Here is a 12,144-nt window from a genome sequence, read left to right as displayed (position 1 = left end):
AAAAAAGTAAAGATAAAAAAAGAAGCACCTGGAGGATCGTTCTGATTTGCGTTCTGCTTGTTGGCATAACTTGGAAATGAGTTTAGATTCCAGCGACTGCCGGTCCTGGAAGGTGTTTGTGTGCGTTTGTCAGGCAGCCTGTTGTCTTAATCTTTCTGCTTGACTGGTTTTCATTCACAATTTCAATGTCTCTCTCTCTCTTTCTGTCTCTCTCCCTCTCTCTCTCTCTCTCCCTGGATTGTTTTGTCCTCTGTGTCCCTGTACTCTTTCTACCACGCCTCGCTTTCAGCCCTTTCGCTGCTTGGTGAGTTTTTCCGACCGACTACACCAACCGCTCCACCGCAACACTTAAGTTCTGCTTCTCCACCTCCACATGACAATTCATATTCCTTCCTTCAGCTCCTCCCCCTCCTCCTTCTCCTTCTTCTTTCTCCTTCACCCGCCTTCCCTTCCACCGCCCCGCTCACCAGAGGGCTTGTTGTACGTTCTGAATTGAGCGTTGTTTTGTCTCCCCCCGGGGGCATCTTGTGTCCAGGCTGAGCAGTTTGACCATCGGGGACTCTGAGCGCAAGGCCTCGGCTGCCCAGCAGCAGAAGGAGCCCACAGCGGATTGGACTGTAGAGAGCCCAGGTAGCAAATTTAACAAACTGGATATTGAATGATTTGGACTTTTAATAGAATTTGGATGATTTAGAAAAAAGAAATGGTATTTAGAATTTTTGATTTTTTATGTATATATTTTTAATGGGATTTTGACTGATTTTGACTTTTATGGGGGAGGGGTGGCGGGCAGGGGTGCAATGATTTTGACACAGCATTTTGGGATTTGACCCCCCAGGTCCCGGTCTGGTGCAGAGATGTGTGGTCGTCCAGAAGGACCAGCTGGGCTTTGGCTTCACCGTGTGCGGCGAGAGAGTCAAGCTGGTGCAGAACGTTCGGCCAGGTCGAGGAGCGCACACACACACGCGCACACACACACACACACACGCACCCGCACACACACACACACACGCACACGCGCGCAGATCCTTCTCATGCCCTGTGGTTTCCCTTACAGGCGGTGCAGCCGTCAAGGCCGGGGTCCAAGAGGGCGACCGAATCATAAAGGTGAGGGTGGCTTTATAGTTCCATATACCAGAGCTGCATGATGATAGCTAAAATGATAATCACCGTTATCTTGCTCAATATTGTGATCACAATTATTTATAACGATAACGATTCCATTTTGGGGAACCCTTTTATTACACTTTGTAACTCAACAGAAGTCTGCAGTCTGCAGAAGTTACATATACTATAGATAACCGTAATAGCTCCAAGTAGGAGTCCGCTGCGCCGCATCCCCCAATGCACACTGCACCCACCCACCTCGCACTAGGGCTGCAGGAACGAAATTCCAATAGAATTAAAATATATATATATATATATATATATATATATATATATATATATATATATATATATATATATATATATTAATTCTATTGGAATTTCGTATATATATATATTTTAATTCTATTGGAATTACATTCCTGCAGCCCTAGTGCGAGGTGGAGCGATCTGCTCCACAGCAGAGCAGCAGCAGGAAGCGGAGTAAATTAAATACATCTGGAGTTTTTATTTGCTTTGTTTGGAGAAAAGATCACTCCGATCGCTGCAGGTAGTAATTAGCCGTTTACTACCAGTGTTCCCCTCTGGCAAGAACAGCATCTGTTTTTCTGAGCTTATTTTGGTGAGTAACCTAAAAATAGTATGATAAGTAACTTATTATTTATTATTCTAAAGTCTAGTTTTGCTTAAGCTCTTGTTGGTTTAGGGGTGTTTTTTAAATATTCTCATACTTTTGTTTTTTTCTCATTTTTAATTGTCAAATAAAATTATTGAGAAACAAGTGTTTTTCTTTCCAAATAAAGGCTCGATAGTCTAACAGTGGCATAGTCGTCAGCGCTGGGGGGAAAAAAAAGTTTGAGTCGAATCGTGACCTTAAAATCAGAAGCCAAATGGAATGGTGGATTTGGAGAATGGTGACACCCGTACTACCACACGCAGATTATTTACTTTGCCACGAGGATCATTGCGTTCAGAGGCTTAACAAGGGCAAATAGCACTCAGCTGCAAAGCTTTATGGGCGTGTTTGCGCCCGCATATCATTAGCACAATATCCTGACGCTGAGACGGCTCAGATAGTGGGCAAATCGAAAAAGAAAATTGTCCCCGGCCAAGATCAATTAATTGTGGAGGCCGATATCGATGTCGCATTTAATATAAGATTAATTGTGCAGCCCTACCACATACACTTAATTACACAATAAGAATAATAATAACAATAACAGTACTACATTGAAGGGTGGTTTGCTGAGTTTCACGCCAGGCCTTATCATTTAAAAAGGTGGTTCCCGTCATTTATAACTTGTCACTGTTTCTAGTGTTTTTAGAAATGAAAGCTGCTGGCTCTGTTGGTGCTGCTTGCTGTTGTGTCTCTCTCTCTCTCAGTTCAATTCAAAAAGCTTTATTGGCACGGGGGGAAATGTACATTTAAATATATAGTAACCTTAACTCTCTCTCTCTCTCTCTCTCTTTTTCTCTCTCTCTCTCTCAGGTCAACGCCTCGCTGGTATCCTCGATGTCCCACCAAGAAGTCGTGAAGCTTATTAAATGTAAGTACAAATACATAATACAATCAAATACATGTAAATATGTGTTACACTTCCATGGGGCGTACACTCGCTCTCACGTGTCGCTTTCTTTCCTCCTTTTCAGCCGGCACCTACGTGGCGCTGACGCTGCAGGGCCCGGCCCTCGCCCTCCCCCTGGAGCCGCTCCCCACGGACCTGCTGCCCAACCAGAGGACGTCGTTGGGCGGCGAGGCCCCGCCTCCCCCTCCTCCACCCCTGCCCTCCCTCGGACTCGGCGGCTCCCCCTCCCAAAGGATCACCGGACCCAAACCGCTGCAGGTGAAGGAAAGCTCTCATTTTAGTTTCATCTTTGATTCCTGCAGCTGCATGGCGGGTAAATGAGGTTGATGCAAGAGATCACAAGACACCGGGAAAGAATATGAAATTAATGTCAGAAAGAATAAAGAATAAATAAAGATCAAAAGATAAAGAATATACAATGAAATATTCACAAATAAAATGTATACATACAAAAAAAAGTTGTTTCATCTTGGTTGTTAATGTTTGGATTTAGGACCCAGAAGTACAGAAGCACGCCAGTCAAATCCTCAGGAAAATGCTGGAGCAAGAGGAGGCCGAGCTCCTGGTATACACACACTTGCACGCGTGCGCACACACACACACACACACACACACACACACACACACACACTTTTAAGCCGGCCTCACACCGATTGCGTACCCGCAGTCGGAGCCTCCCCCTAGTGGTCGTCAGATGAACTGCGTCTGGATTTCACTTTACAAAATATGAGAAAATGGGAGAGCTGTTTTTTTACAGTACAACAACGAGTAGTTTGCTCAGCTGGACATGTACCTTGTTCCATGAATGAGAGTTTGAAACTCCCTTGATGTAGTGTTTGCAAAATGTGAAAATGATTACGAATATGCACAAATGACTTCTGTTTAAAGAGATTTATTGATGATGAATATGGTGACATCAACGTTAATAATGTAATTATTTTCGATACGTGAGCTATTTATTTAACTTTAAGCCCAATCACAATGAAACAAACTTGACCTACGTCGCACTCTTCCTGTCGGACAAAAAGTTGAGGTACGAGTTGAAGTATTTAAACGCCTCCTGGAGCCTTGATTGGACGTGGAAATTCGGCACTGCAGCGTTTCACAGCGGAATACAATTCTCCATTTGTTGTTTGTCGAATCCCGTGTGAATCAGGCTTTACACATACACACACACACACACACACACACACACACGCGCATGCTCGTGTAACTAACACACCGCTGACTGCCGGGCAGGTCCTCATGGAGGAGCTTTCTCGAAACCCCTCGCCATCGTTGGAGGAGCGGATCGAGAGTGCCAAGCGGCGAGCGCACCAAGTCAGGATCAAGCTTCAGCAAGATCTGGTGAGAACGCACCCCTTAAAAAAACTTAAATGAAAAAAACACATTGAAATGTCAATCTGCAGCATCCCCATTGTCCACAGGGAAACGCATTGGTGGTTGGTGGTTGGTGGTGGACCCTGGGGGGTAAAGAAAGTGTATAGAGCAGCTCATGCCAAAACATAGTTATAATTTATACCCATAATAATTTATCCTGTGCATAGCATCTCTTTTTGCATAGTGTTGCATTTTTCATATTCTTTACATTTTTATATATCTCACTAAATAATTTGTATTATTTATTTTTTGTTGCTATCTGTAGATATTGACGATTACAATTTTTTCTTTGACTTCACCTTTTACTCCGTTTTATTATTTTTATTCTCCATTTTTGTTGATACTGTTAAGCTTCATTTTTTTTTTTTTAAGTTAATTGTTTTTAGTGAAACAACTTAACCACGACAAATTCCTTGTATATATATATTCACCTGGCGGAATAATCAGATTCTGATAACGCAAATACATTGTGGTTGGCTGTGTCCTAAAAAGTGCCAGCCAAAGAAAAGTGTAGAATATAGGATTTAAAAGAAAAAATATATATAATGATTATATATATATATATATATATATATATATATTCTTGAACAAAGTAATCTGATGTATTACCACTTTAATGCCCATGTTGGGGTCACGACCCCAAGGTTGACAATATCTTCAAACCAATTCACATTCAAACTAGTCATCAAGGCAGAGAGGCTGAAATGAGTGATATGAGTGAGTTTTGGTTGTATGGACCAGTCCAAAATAAGAACATGATCGGTTCCATTCAGGTTTTTAACAGGTAATGAGTGAATTTGACATTTCCCTCCCCTCCAGGAGGGAACGCGTTCCGACTCTCTGACCAACTACCTGATCGCAGGAGAAGGTTCGTAAACATTCATCTTTGTTTGTTGTCTTTTTCTCCCCCCCTTTTCCTTTTTGTTTTGTTGGAGGGGTTTTAAGCGCCATGGGTGAAAGCAAAGTCACTTGAAGAGTAGGGATTGGTCAGAATGTTTGATTATTTGTTTTTTCGATCATGATGACAAAATTATAAAAAAGATAAATGAATAGGGCAACAACAAAAAACAGATTTTGTTTTATGTAAATTATTTCAGGGATAAACAACTACGTACAATTTTTTCATTTATAAAAAAAAATAAAAATCATTGAAGCAAAATGATTATACATTTAGTTTGTCGGAGCGAGGGAGGTGGACTAGCGATGAAAGGTTTCACTCGTGTGTTTTTTTTTTTTTTTGTTTGTTTTTTTACGGATTCAGTTCTTGACGAGCAACTCAGTAAAAAGAGTCGTTCGGTTTGTGTAAATCACGGTGAGCGAGTGAGGACTTCCTGCCTGAACGACAGTGAGAAGAATCTGTTCAGCCCTGAGTTGTGAATGGAATTCTCTACATAATGATAACAATAGTGTGTGTGTGTGTGTGTGTGTGTGTGTGTGTGTGTGTGTGTGTGTGTGTGTGTGTGTGTGTGTGTGTGTGTGTGTGTGTGTGTGTGTGTGTGTGTGTGTGTGTGTTCTCCTGCTTAAATAATGAACAAACTAAGTTGAATGCATTTTTTAACTCTGCCCTCCCTCCCCACCAGGTCGATTGTCGATGGACTCCAGCGAAGGAGACGTTGAGGTAAGCTGCGGCTATTTTTATCTTCCCGTCACTGTGCTTTGTGTAAGTTACCGCCCGACTCACCCCTGTAACCTCAAACCCCTCCACCCCGCCCTCCCCCTTCCTCCCGCTCTCATCTCCCCCAGGTCTGCGAGAGCCCCCACTCCTCTCCCTCCTCCACCTCCTTCCGGACCCCTCCCCACCACCACCACCACCACCACCGTCGGCAATGCTCTGACACGCACGCCTTCTCCGACTCGGTGAGGTGGACCTGCGGGCGCGCACGTACACTGCATGTTCACACGGTTCACACACACACACACACACACACACGAAAACCATACATTGATAAACAAAGCTGCTCATAGTCACTCACACAGCGACCTGTTGTTTTATATATTAGCAGAACAAGTGGTGCAAGCAGTTTCTAAATGATGTCGTTCAAAGCAAATTTCATGATGGATCGTGGTGGATCCATTAATGCTGTCGCACAAGTTAATGGTGCTATGATAGAAAGGTGTCAGAACACACAGTGCATGGCAGCTTGCTGCGTATGGGAGCGCTCAGTGTCCATGCTGACCCCTGTCCACCACCCAAAGCAGCTGCAATGGACACGTGAGCGTCAGAACTGGACCATGGAGCAATGGAAGAAGGTGGCCTGGTCTGATGAATCACCTTTTCTTTTACATCATGTGGGTGGGCGGGGTTAGGGTCCGATCCGATGGAGCATCTATGGGATGTGCTGGAACAACAAGCCCCATCCACGGGGACCCCATCTCGCAACTTCCAGGACTTAAAGGATCTGCTGCGAACGTCTTGGTGCCAGATACCACAGGACACCTTCAGAGGTCTTGTGGAGTCCATGCCCTTCGACTCAGCAAATAATTAACCTGTGTGTCGCTGCCGACTATGATATGCGTCGCTTGTCATTTACTTCCCGGTGTAATCATGTGCGCTGTTTATTTGGATATGCCTCGCTTTTGGCAAACCAGCAAGAGGCTTTAATGTCACAAGGAGTGATGTCACACTCAGCCACTCAGAAGCTTGATTACTCTCCACCACAGTCCGTCAGTCAGAGGAGGCCAGACATTCTTGGACAGATCCAATCTGCTTGAAGCTATATTCAGCTTTTGGGTTGTGTTGAGGCTTTCGACCAGTGAAAATTTTGCCTTTTTTTTTTTTTTTGTTGTTTTTTTTCCATGGTGGTTGCAATGAATTGTCTAAGGCCAAGCCGAGATGGAAATTACAGACTCTCTACACCGGGGTTGGAAAGAATTTTTGCAGACAGATGAGACGAGGAGCAGGAGATTTAACAGAGACCAATCGATAAGAATGGTTCGCTGTGGGTTTGTCTCAGGAGGTTGCACGGCTCGAGGTGGGGCCACGGGTGTGGCTGCAATAGCCAAATATGCCCTTTAATAAGGAGGGGTCCGCATACCATGTAGTGTTTGTGTGTGAACCCCTGCACTAATTACACTCGAGACCCCCGGTGCGTCTTTCTCCAACCCTTTAAACTCCTTATTGTTTTTACTGAAATTACTATTTGACACCCAACGTTGGTACCGCAGCGTTGTGCACATTTCACCTGCAACTCTCACTCGTGTGTGTGTGTGTGTGTGTGTGTGTGTGTGTGTGTGTGTGTGTGTGTGTGTGTGTGTGTGTGTGTGTGTGTGTGTGTGTGTGTGTGTGTGTGTGTGTGTGTGTGTGTCAAGGGGGGAAAGGCCCAGATTATTGGCCCAGAGGAAGAGGAGGAAGAAGACGAGGGCTACGCGTTCAATGAGGTGGTGAAGACCATCCGTCTAGACCGAGCATCATCTCACTGCATCAATCCGTTTGGCTGCCTCCATTTTGTAATCGTTCCCAATATAATAATCCCCCCTCTCCCCCCAGATGGACGGTCCCTTCCAGGACATCGAGCTGCTGAAGTCTCGTCCGGCCCACATGATGGTGTTCATGCGATACATCTTCGCTCAGCTGCTGGACCCCAGTCCCCTGGTCAGTGCCACGCCCAGAATAAGCATATACTATTATGTCGTTATCTGTCGGGATTTCAGTTATCGTAATTTCGCAATATAGTTAAATGTTGTTTTTAAGTTATACGAAAATGTATCTTATTGTGCAAAGGTTACTGTGCTCAATAAATTATGGCAATATACACTAAACCTAATGACAAACAACAGATAAAACCTTAAAATAACAGAAAAACAAAAGATAAAAATGAAAAACGAAAAATAAAAATGACTGGTGGTGTCCAAAAAAAAAACATCTGGTCCAATACAATATCTTGTGAAATAAAGAGTGAAGCAGGAAGATGAACTTAAGATGGAAATGGTCACATTAAATATAGTAAGCCTTGAGCAGCAAACAAAATGTTGGCAACAAGACTATGAACCAAACAAATCACAGGAAACATAAATGTTTGGTGGTTGCGCAAACGTTTTTATTTTAATTTTAATACAGAATTTCAACACGAGGACCTGGAAGTCACTCAGGACTTCACAGTCGTCCACAGTTTATGATTTGTCTCTTCCGCTTAGAGCGGAACTATGTAACTTTGGTATTTGGGCTTTTGCGGCCCTACAGTTTCTAAGTGCAATTGCACTTTTACGCCGCTGTCGTAAAACTCTGTACGGTGTCCGAAAATAATTGATTTTACCGGACGAATTTGAGCCTTATCGGTCACGTTTCAATAAGTCGATGTTAATAACGCAAATATAATGTAGACCTAGGTTACAGCGCCGCTTCAGCGAGCACTCAGTTGAGGGAGGGGAATGGGATCGGCCCCCTGCTACCGGTGTAGGTACCAGATGTGCTCGGCCTGGCAGATCGGCTCGCACGCGTAGAGTCAGAGGATGAAACGAGCCCCGTGGCGCGATGAAAGTGCTGGCCCGCCTCATTTGCGCCTACGATTTGTATGAGCATTATTTCCAGACATTTTGACCTTATTTTTTTTTATAGATTTTAGCAAGCAAAAAACATTTAATTACCGGAGCCATCATCAAGATCATCAACATCACGGAAGTGACATAGCGCCGTAAAGCGTAACTTACCTTTCCTGCTGTTTCGTACCCGAACACCAAAGTTACATAGTGCAAGAACAGGCGTTCGGGAGGTGGGTGGGGATGAAAGAGGTGCCATCCTCCATATTACAAGTCAGTGTACCTTTAGCGTGTAGCTTTAACGGTCCTTCTGTTTGATTTTAACAAAACCTTTTCTTTCCGTGTGTCCGTGTGTGTAGTTGTTTTACCTGTCGGTGGAGGCCTATCTGGGCTCCAGCCCCAAAGACGCACGCTCCCTGGCTCCGCAGATCTGCTCCCACTTCTTGGACCCAGACGCTGTACGTAGACAAGCGTTATTAAACTTATTCAAAGTGATAAAAACAGACGTCCTTTCGCGTGCACCGAGACAAGTACTGTTGGGTTTTTTTCGGCGTGCTGTAACGGTGACACCACAGTGTTTATTAATGGGAGTCAAGGCTTGCGACCAAAAATCTGTCAAGTGCGACTAAACACTCGGATTGGTCGCACCAGTGAGTGAGTGAGTGAGTGTGTGTGTGTGTGTGTGTGTGTGTGTGTGTGTGTGTGTGTGTGTGTGTGTGTGTGTGTGTGTGTGTGTGTGTGTGTGTGTGTGTGTGTGTGTGTGTGTGTGACCGCGCCCTGTACTCCTCCAACATTCCTCGTCTGGCCGTGGCCTGCAGAGCGCCCCCCCCCCCGCAGCGTTTCAGTGCCAGGCAGCGGCAAACAGACGCAGAGAGAAGGAAAGACTGCTTCTAATGCAGCCAGAGGAGAGCTGAGCGGAGCGTTCGCTCTGTTTGTCCCTTGTGCACGAGCTCTGCTGGTGACGAAAGGTTCGACTCTTTTTTTTGAGTCACTCGCAGTAAAACGAGTCGTTCGATTTGATTCAGTTGGTTTAACGCACGGTGAGCGAGGGAGGATTTCCAACGAATGAGAGTGAGAAGAGTCGGCCATTTATTTATCTATTCTTTTATTTTATTTTTTGCAATGATTTATATTTATTTTGGAATGTTGGCAAGAACCATATAAATATGATAGAAAGGTATATTTGCACTTAAAAGTGAAAGAGACTTCCATTTGAGGTTTGAACTGCGCTATTAACATTATAAACTTGGTCCCATATTGTATTTTACTGCGACTCTGACCATTTTATGTTCTATTTTATTGTGACTCAGTGACTGTTCCTTGCTGTATTTTATTTTATTGGAACCAAGAGGCTGTTTCATGTTCTATCATTGTTCCACGGTGAAAAACGAACAATAATAAACACACAGCGTCAACATCAGCAATCTCACTATTGTGGTAACTGAAAATTGCAGTATTTTGAAAGTACTCTTATCAGTACCCAAAAGTGAGTTAAAAAAAAAAAAAAGGGTATCAGTGCCACTTCATTGGGGGGGTCGCCGACACTTTGGGGGGAAAAAATAAAAATAAAAAAGTCTGTTCTGTCATGTATTAGACGTGAGTTATAATTGTAATTTTTCTCTTACTTTACTTTTGTTTCTTTCTATTTAGCCGTTGAAGATCAAAGTTCGAGAAGAGTACCTGACGGACATCGGTAAGACGACGACTACTTTTATTCTGGCAATTATTCAGGCAGGAACGGGAACTGCCGTTGCATCGTTGTTGCGTCGCCGCTGTGATTTCCCCTCGTTTACTGTGTTACCGGCAACAATATATCTTACTGTGTTATACGACTGTACAAATGATATTACTGCTGGGTGATGAAGCAGGATCTCCCCACTTTTCAGTTTCACCATCTGACGTGCATTATGAAAATATATCACGGAACAAATACAGAAATGTAATATTTGAATTAAGCTCACGATGGTGGTGTTTAATCGAAGTGGAAAGTTGTTGTGTAACTCCCAACCAGATAATCGTTTTTAAAATTTGTCGTTGATTCAGACATTTAAATGATGAAATTGAATTGTATCAGTGTCAACCTCTTTTTATTAAATATATATATATTTTTTTAAATCAAGCCCCAAATTACCGGTATATACAATTTTACTATATTATTAAACAACTGTTAAGTAATTAGATTAAATAATGATATCAGGGGTCATTATGTTCTATTGTTACCGAAGCAGCTTTACCCTTTGTATCAAGGACCTAGAACCTTTGTTACCTGCTCTTTAGTGCAGCTTTTGGTAAAAACCCCGAATTCTGCCGTCGAGTTCCGGTCGTGCAAAACCGTCCCTTGCTCGGCACCTCAACCGTCTTAACGCTCTGTTCCTCCAGAGAACCGGCTCCACGCCCAGGAGGACATCAGGGGCCCCCTGTCTGAGCTCCAGCAGCAGGTGCTGCCTGACATCCAGGACCAGATCCAGGACTACAGGTGCCGCAACCACGCTTTGGTGTAGGGAGGGCCCGTGACTCAGAAGCTGTTGATTTAGGCCAGGTGCATTTTCATGTGCAGGGGAGGTTGGGGCAGTGTTGTACACTGAATATTTTGAATGTGAACTGAGCACAAGATGAAATTAAAATGCTTTGGAAGGGGCCAAGTCAAACGTCAAAATGTCAAATAACAGTCAAACAAGCCTGGATGGCTGCAGTTACTTGTGAAATATGCGTGTTTTCCTCCTAATAATTGCGAACCTTGAATAAAACGCTGTTTTTAAAGTAGCATTCGATGTTTATTAATAAACATCTCCCCCCTCGAGGAAGCCATGGGAACTACACCAAAATTGCCAAACGCGATACTCTGAAGCCTTCATAGCGGGGGTCTCGTGTTGTTCTGGGAGTGTTCGTCCATGGTCGTGCAAACTGAAATGAAACCAGTTTAGAGACAGAAGGCGTAGCTCAGGAGGCGGGGCTTGAGTGGAGGTGGCTACTCATATCATACGTTGAAACATCTTTTATTGTACCTTGTAAACGTATAAGGAAATGCAGTTCCCTGATGTCATGGGAACTAGAGGCGCTGTTAAAGAGAATGCCGTAATCTACAGTCACAAGTTGAAATCACTTTCATGACCTGTAGTGGTTACTGTGTGTGTGTGCGTGTGCGTGTGCGTGTGCGGTGCACGCGGTGTGACTCTGCAGAAACAAGCAGACGATGGGTCTGGGCTCGCTGTTTGGAGAAGGAGACCTGCTGCTGCTGGACGGAGACCCGGCCAAGGAGAGACAGGTGGTGGACAAACAGGTCATCTCCCTCTGGGACATTCTGTGAGTTCTGCCGCCTCCGAACCACCGCGGCTGCTTCTCACTTCCTGCGCATGCACCATGTTTGCCCCCCCCTTTTTTTTTTTTTTTTGGCGGACCCCGCCACCAACAATGGAAACAGCGTATAGAGAGGGAGCACGTGCATAATGGCAAACACATTGAATGGCTGTTTGTCAAAAAAGGTTTTTTTTTTGTTGTGTTTTTTTAATAAAGTTATGGATTTCCACTTCCAAGTGATGGCCCAAACGTAATTTAAGATTTGAACCATTCGAAAAAATGGTTACAGGATGAGTAG

The 12,144-nt window shown here is 44.0% G+C and overlaps 1 protein-coding gene across 1 annotated transcript in view; it reads left to right on the top strand.

The window, feature by feature from the left end:
- The window catches only part of arhgef11 (Rho guanine nucleotide exchange factor (GEF) 11), a 41,630-nt gene that overhangs the window by 2,777 nt on the left and 26,709 nt on the right, over positions 1-12,144 (top strand). Inside the window, exons 2-18 of the mRNA XM_080023297.1 lie at positions 290-304; positions 536-630; positions 839-943; positions 1,058-1,107; positions 2,597-2,654; positions 2,758-2,951; positions 3,187-3,258; positions 3,933-4,040; positions 4,893-4,941; positions 5,654-5,691; positions 5,817-5,930; positions 7,386-7,451; positions 7,561-7,665; positions 8,909-9,007; positions 10,200-10,242; positions 10,929-11,025; positions 11,730-11,852. Of these exons, the coding sequence (XP_079879423.1) occupies positions 290-304; positions 536-630; positions 839-943; positions 1,058-1,107; positions 2,597-2,654; positions 2,758-2,951; positions 3,187-3,258; positions 3,933-4,040; positions 4,893-4,941; positions 5,654-5,691; positions 5,817-5,930; positions 7,386-7,451; positions 7,561-7,665; positions 8,909-9,007; positions 10,200-10,242; positions 10,929-11,025; positions 11,730-11,852 (1,431 nt within the window). The remainder of the gene's footprint in view (positions 1-289; positions 305-535; positions 631-838; positions 944-1,057; positions 1,108-2,596; positions 2,655-2,757; positions 2,952-3,186; positions 3,259-3,932; positions 4,041-4,892; positions 4,942-5,653; positions 5,692-5,816; positions 5,931-7,385; positions 7,452-7,560; positions 7,666-8,908; positions 9,008-10,199; positions 10,243-10,928; positions 11,026-11,729; positions 11,853-12,144) is intronic.

This window comes from Zeus faber (assembly GCF_960531495.2).
Source record: "Zeus faber genome assembly, chromosome: 22".
Lineage (NCBI taxonomy): Eukaryota > Metazoa > Chordata > Actinopteri > Zeiformes > Zeidae > Zeus > Zeus faber.
This window is presented reverse-complemented; position numbering and strand designations above follow the sequence as displayed.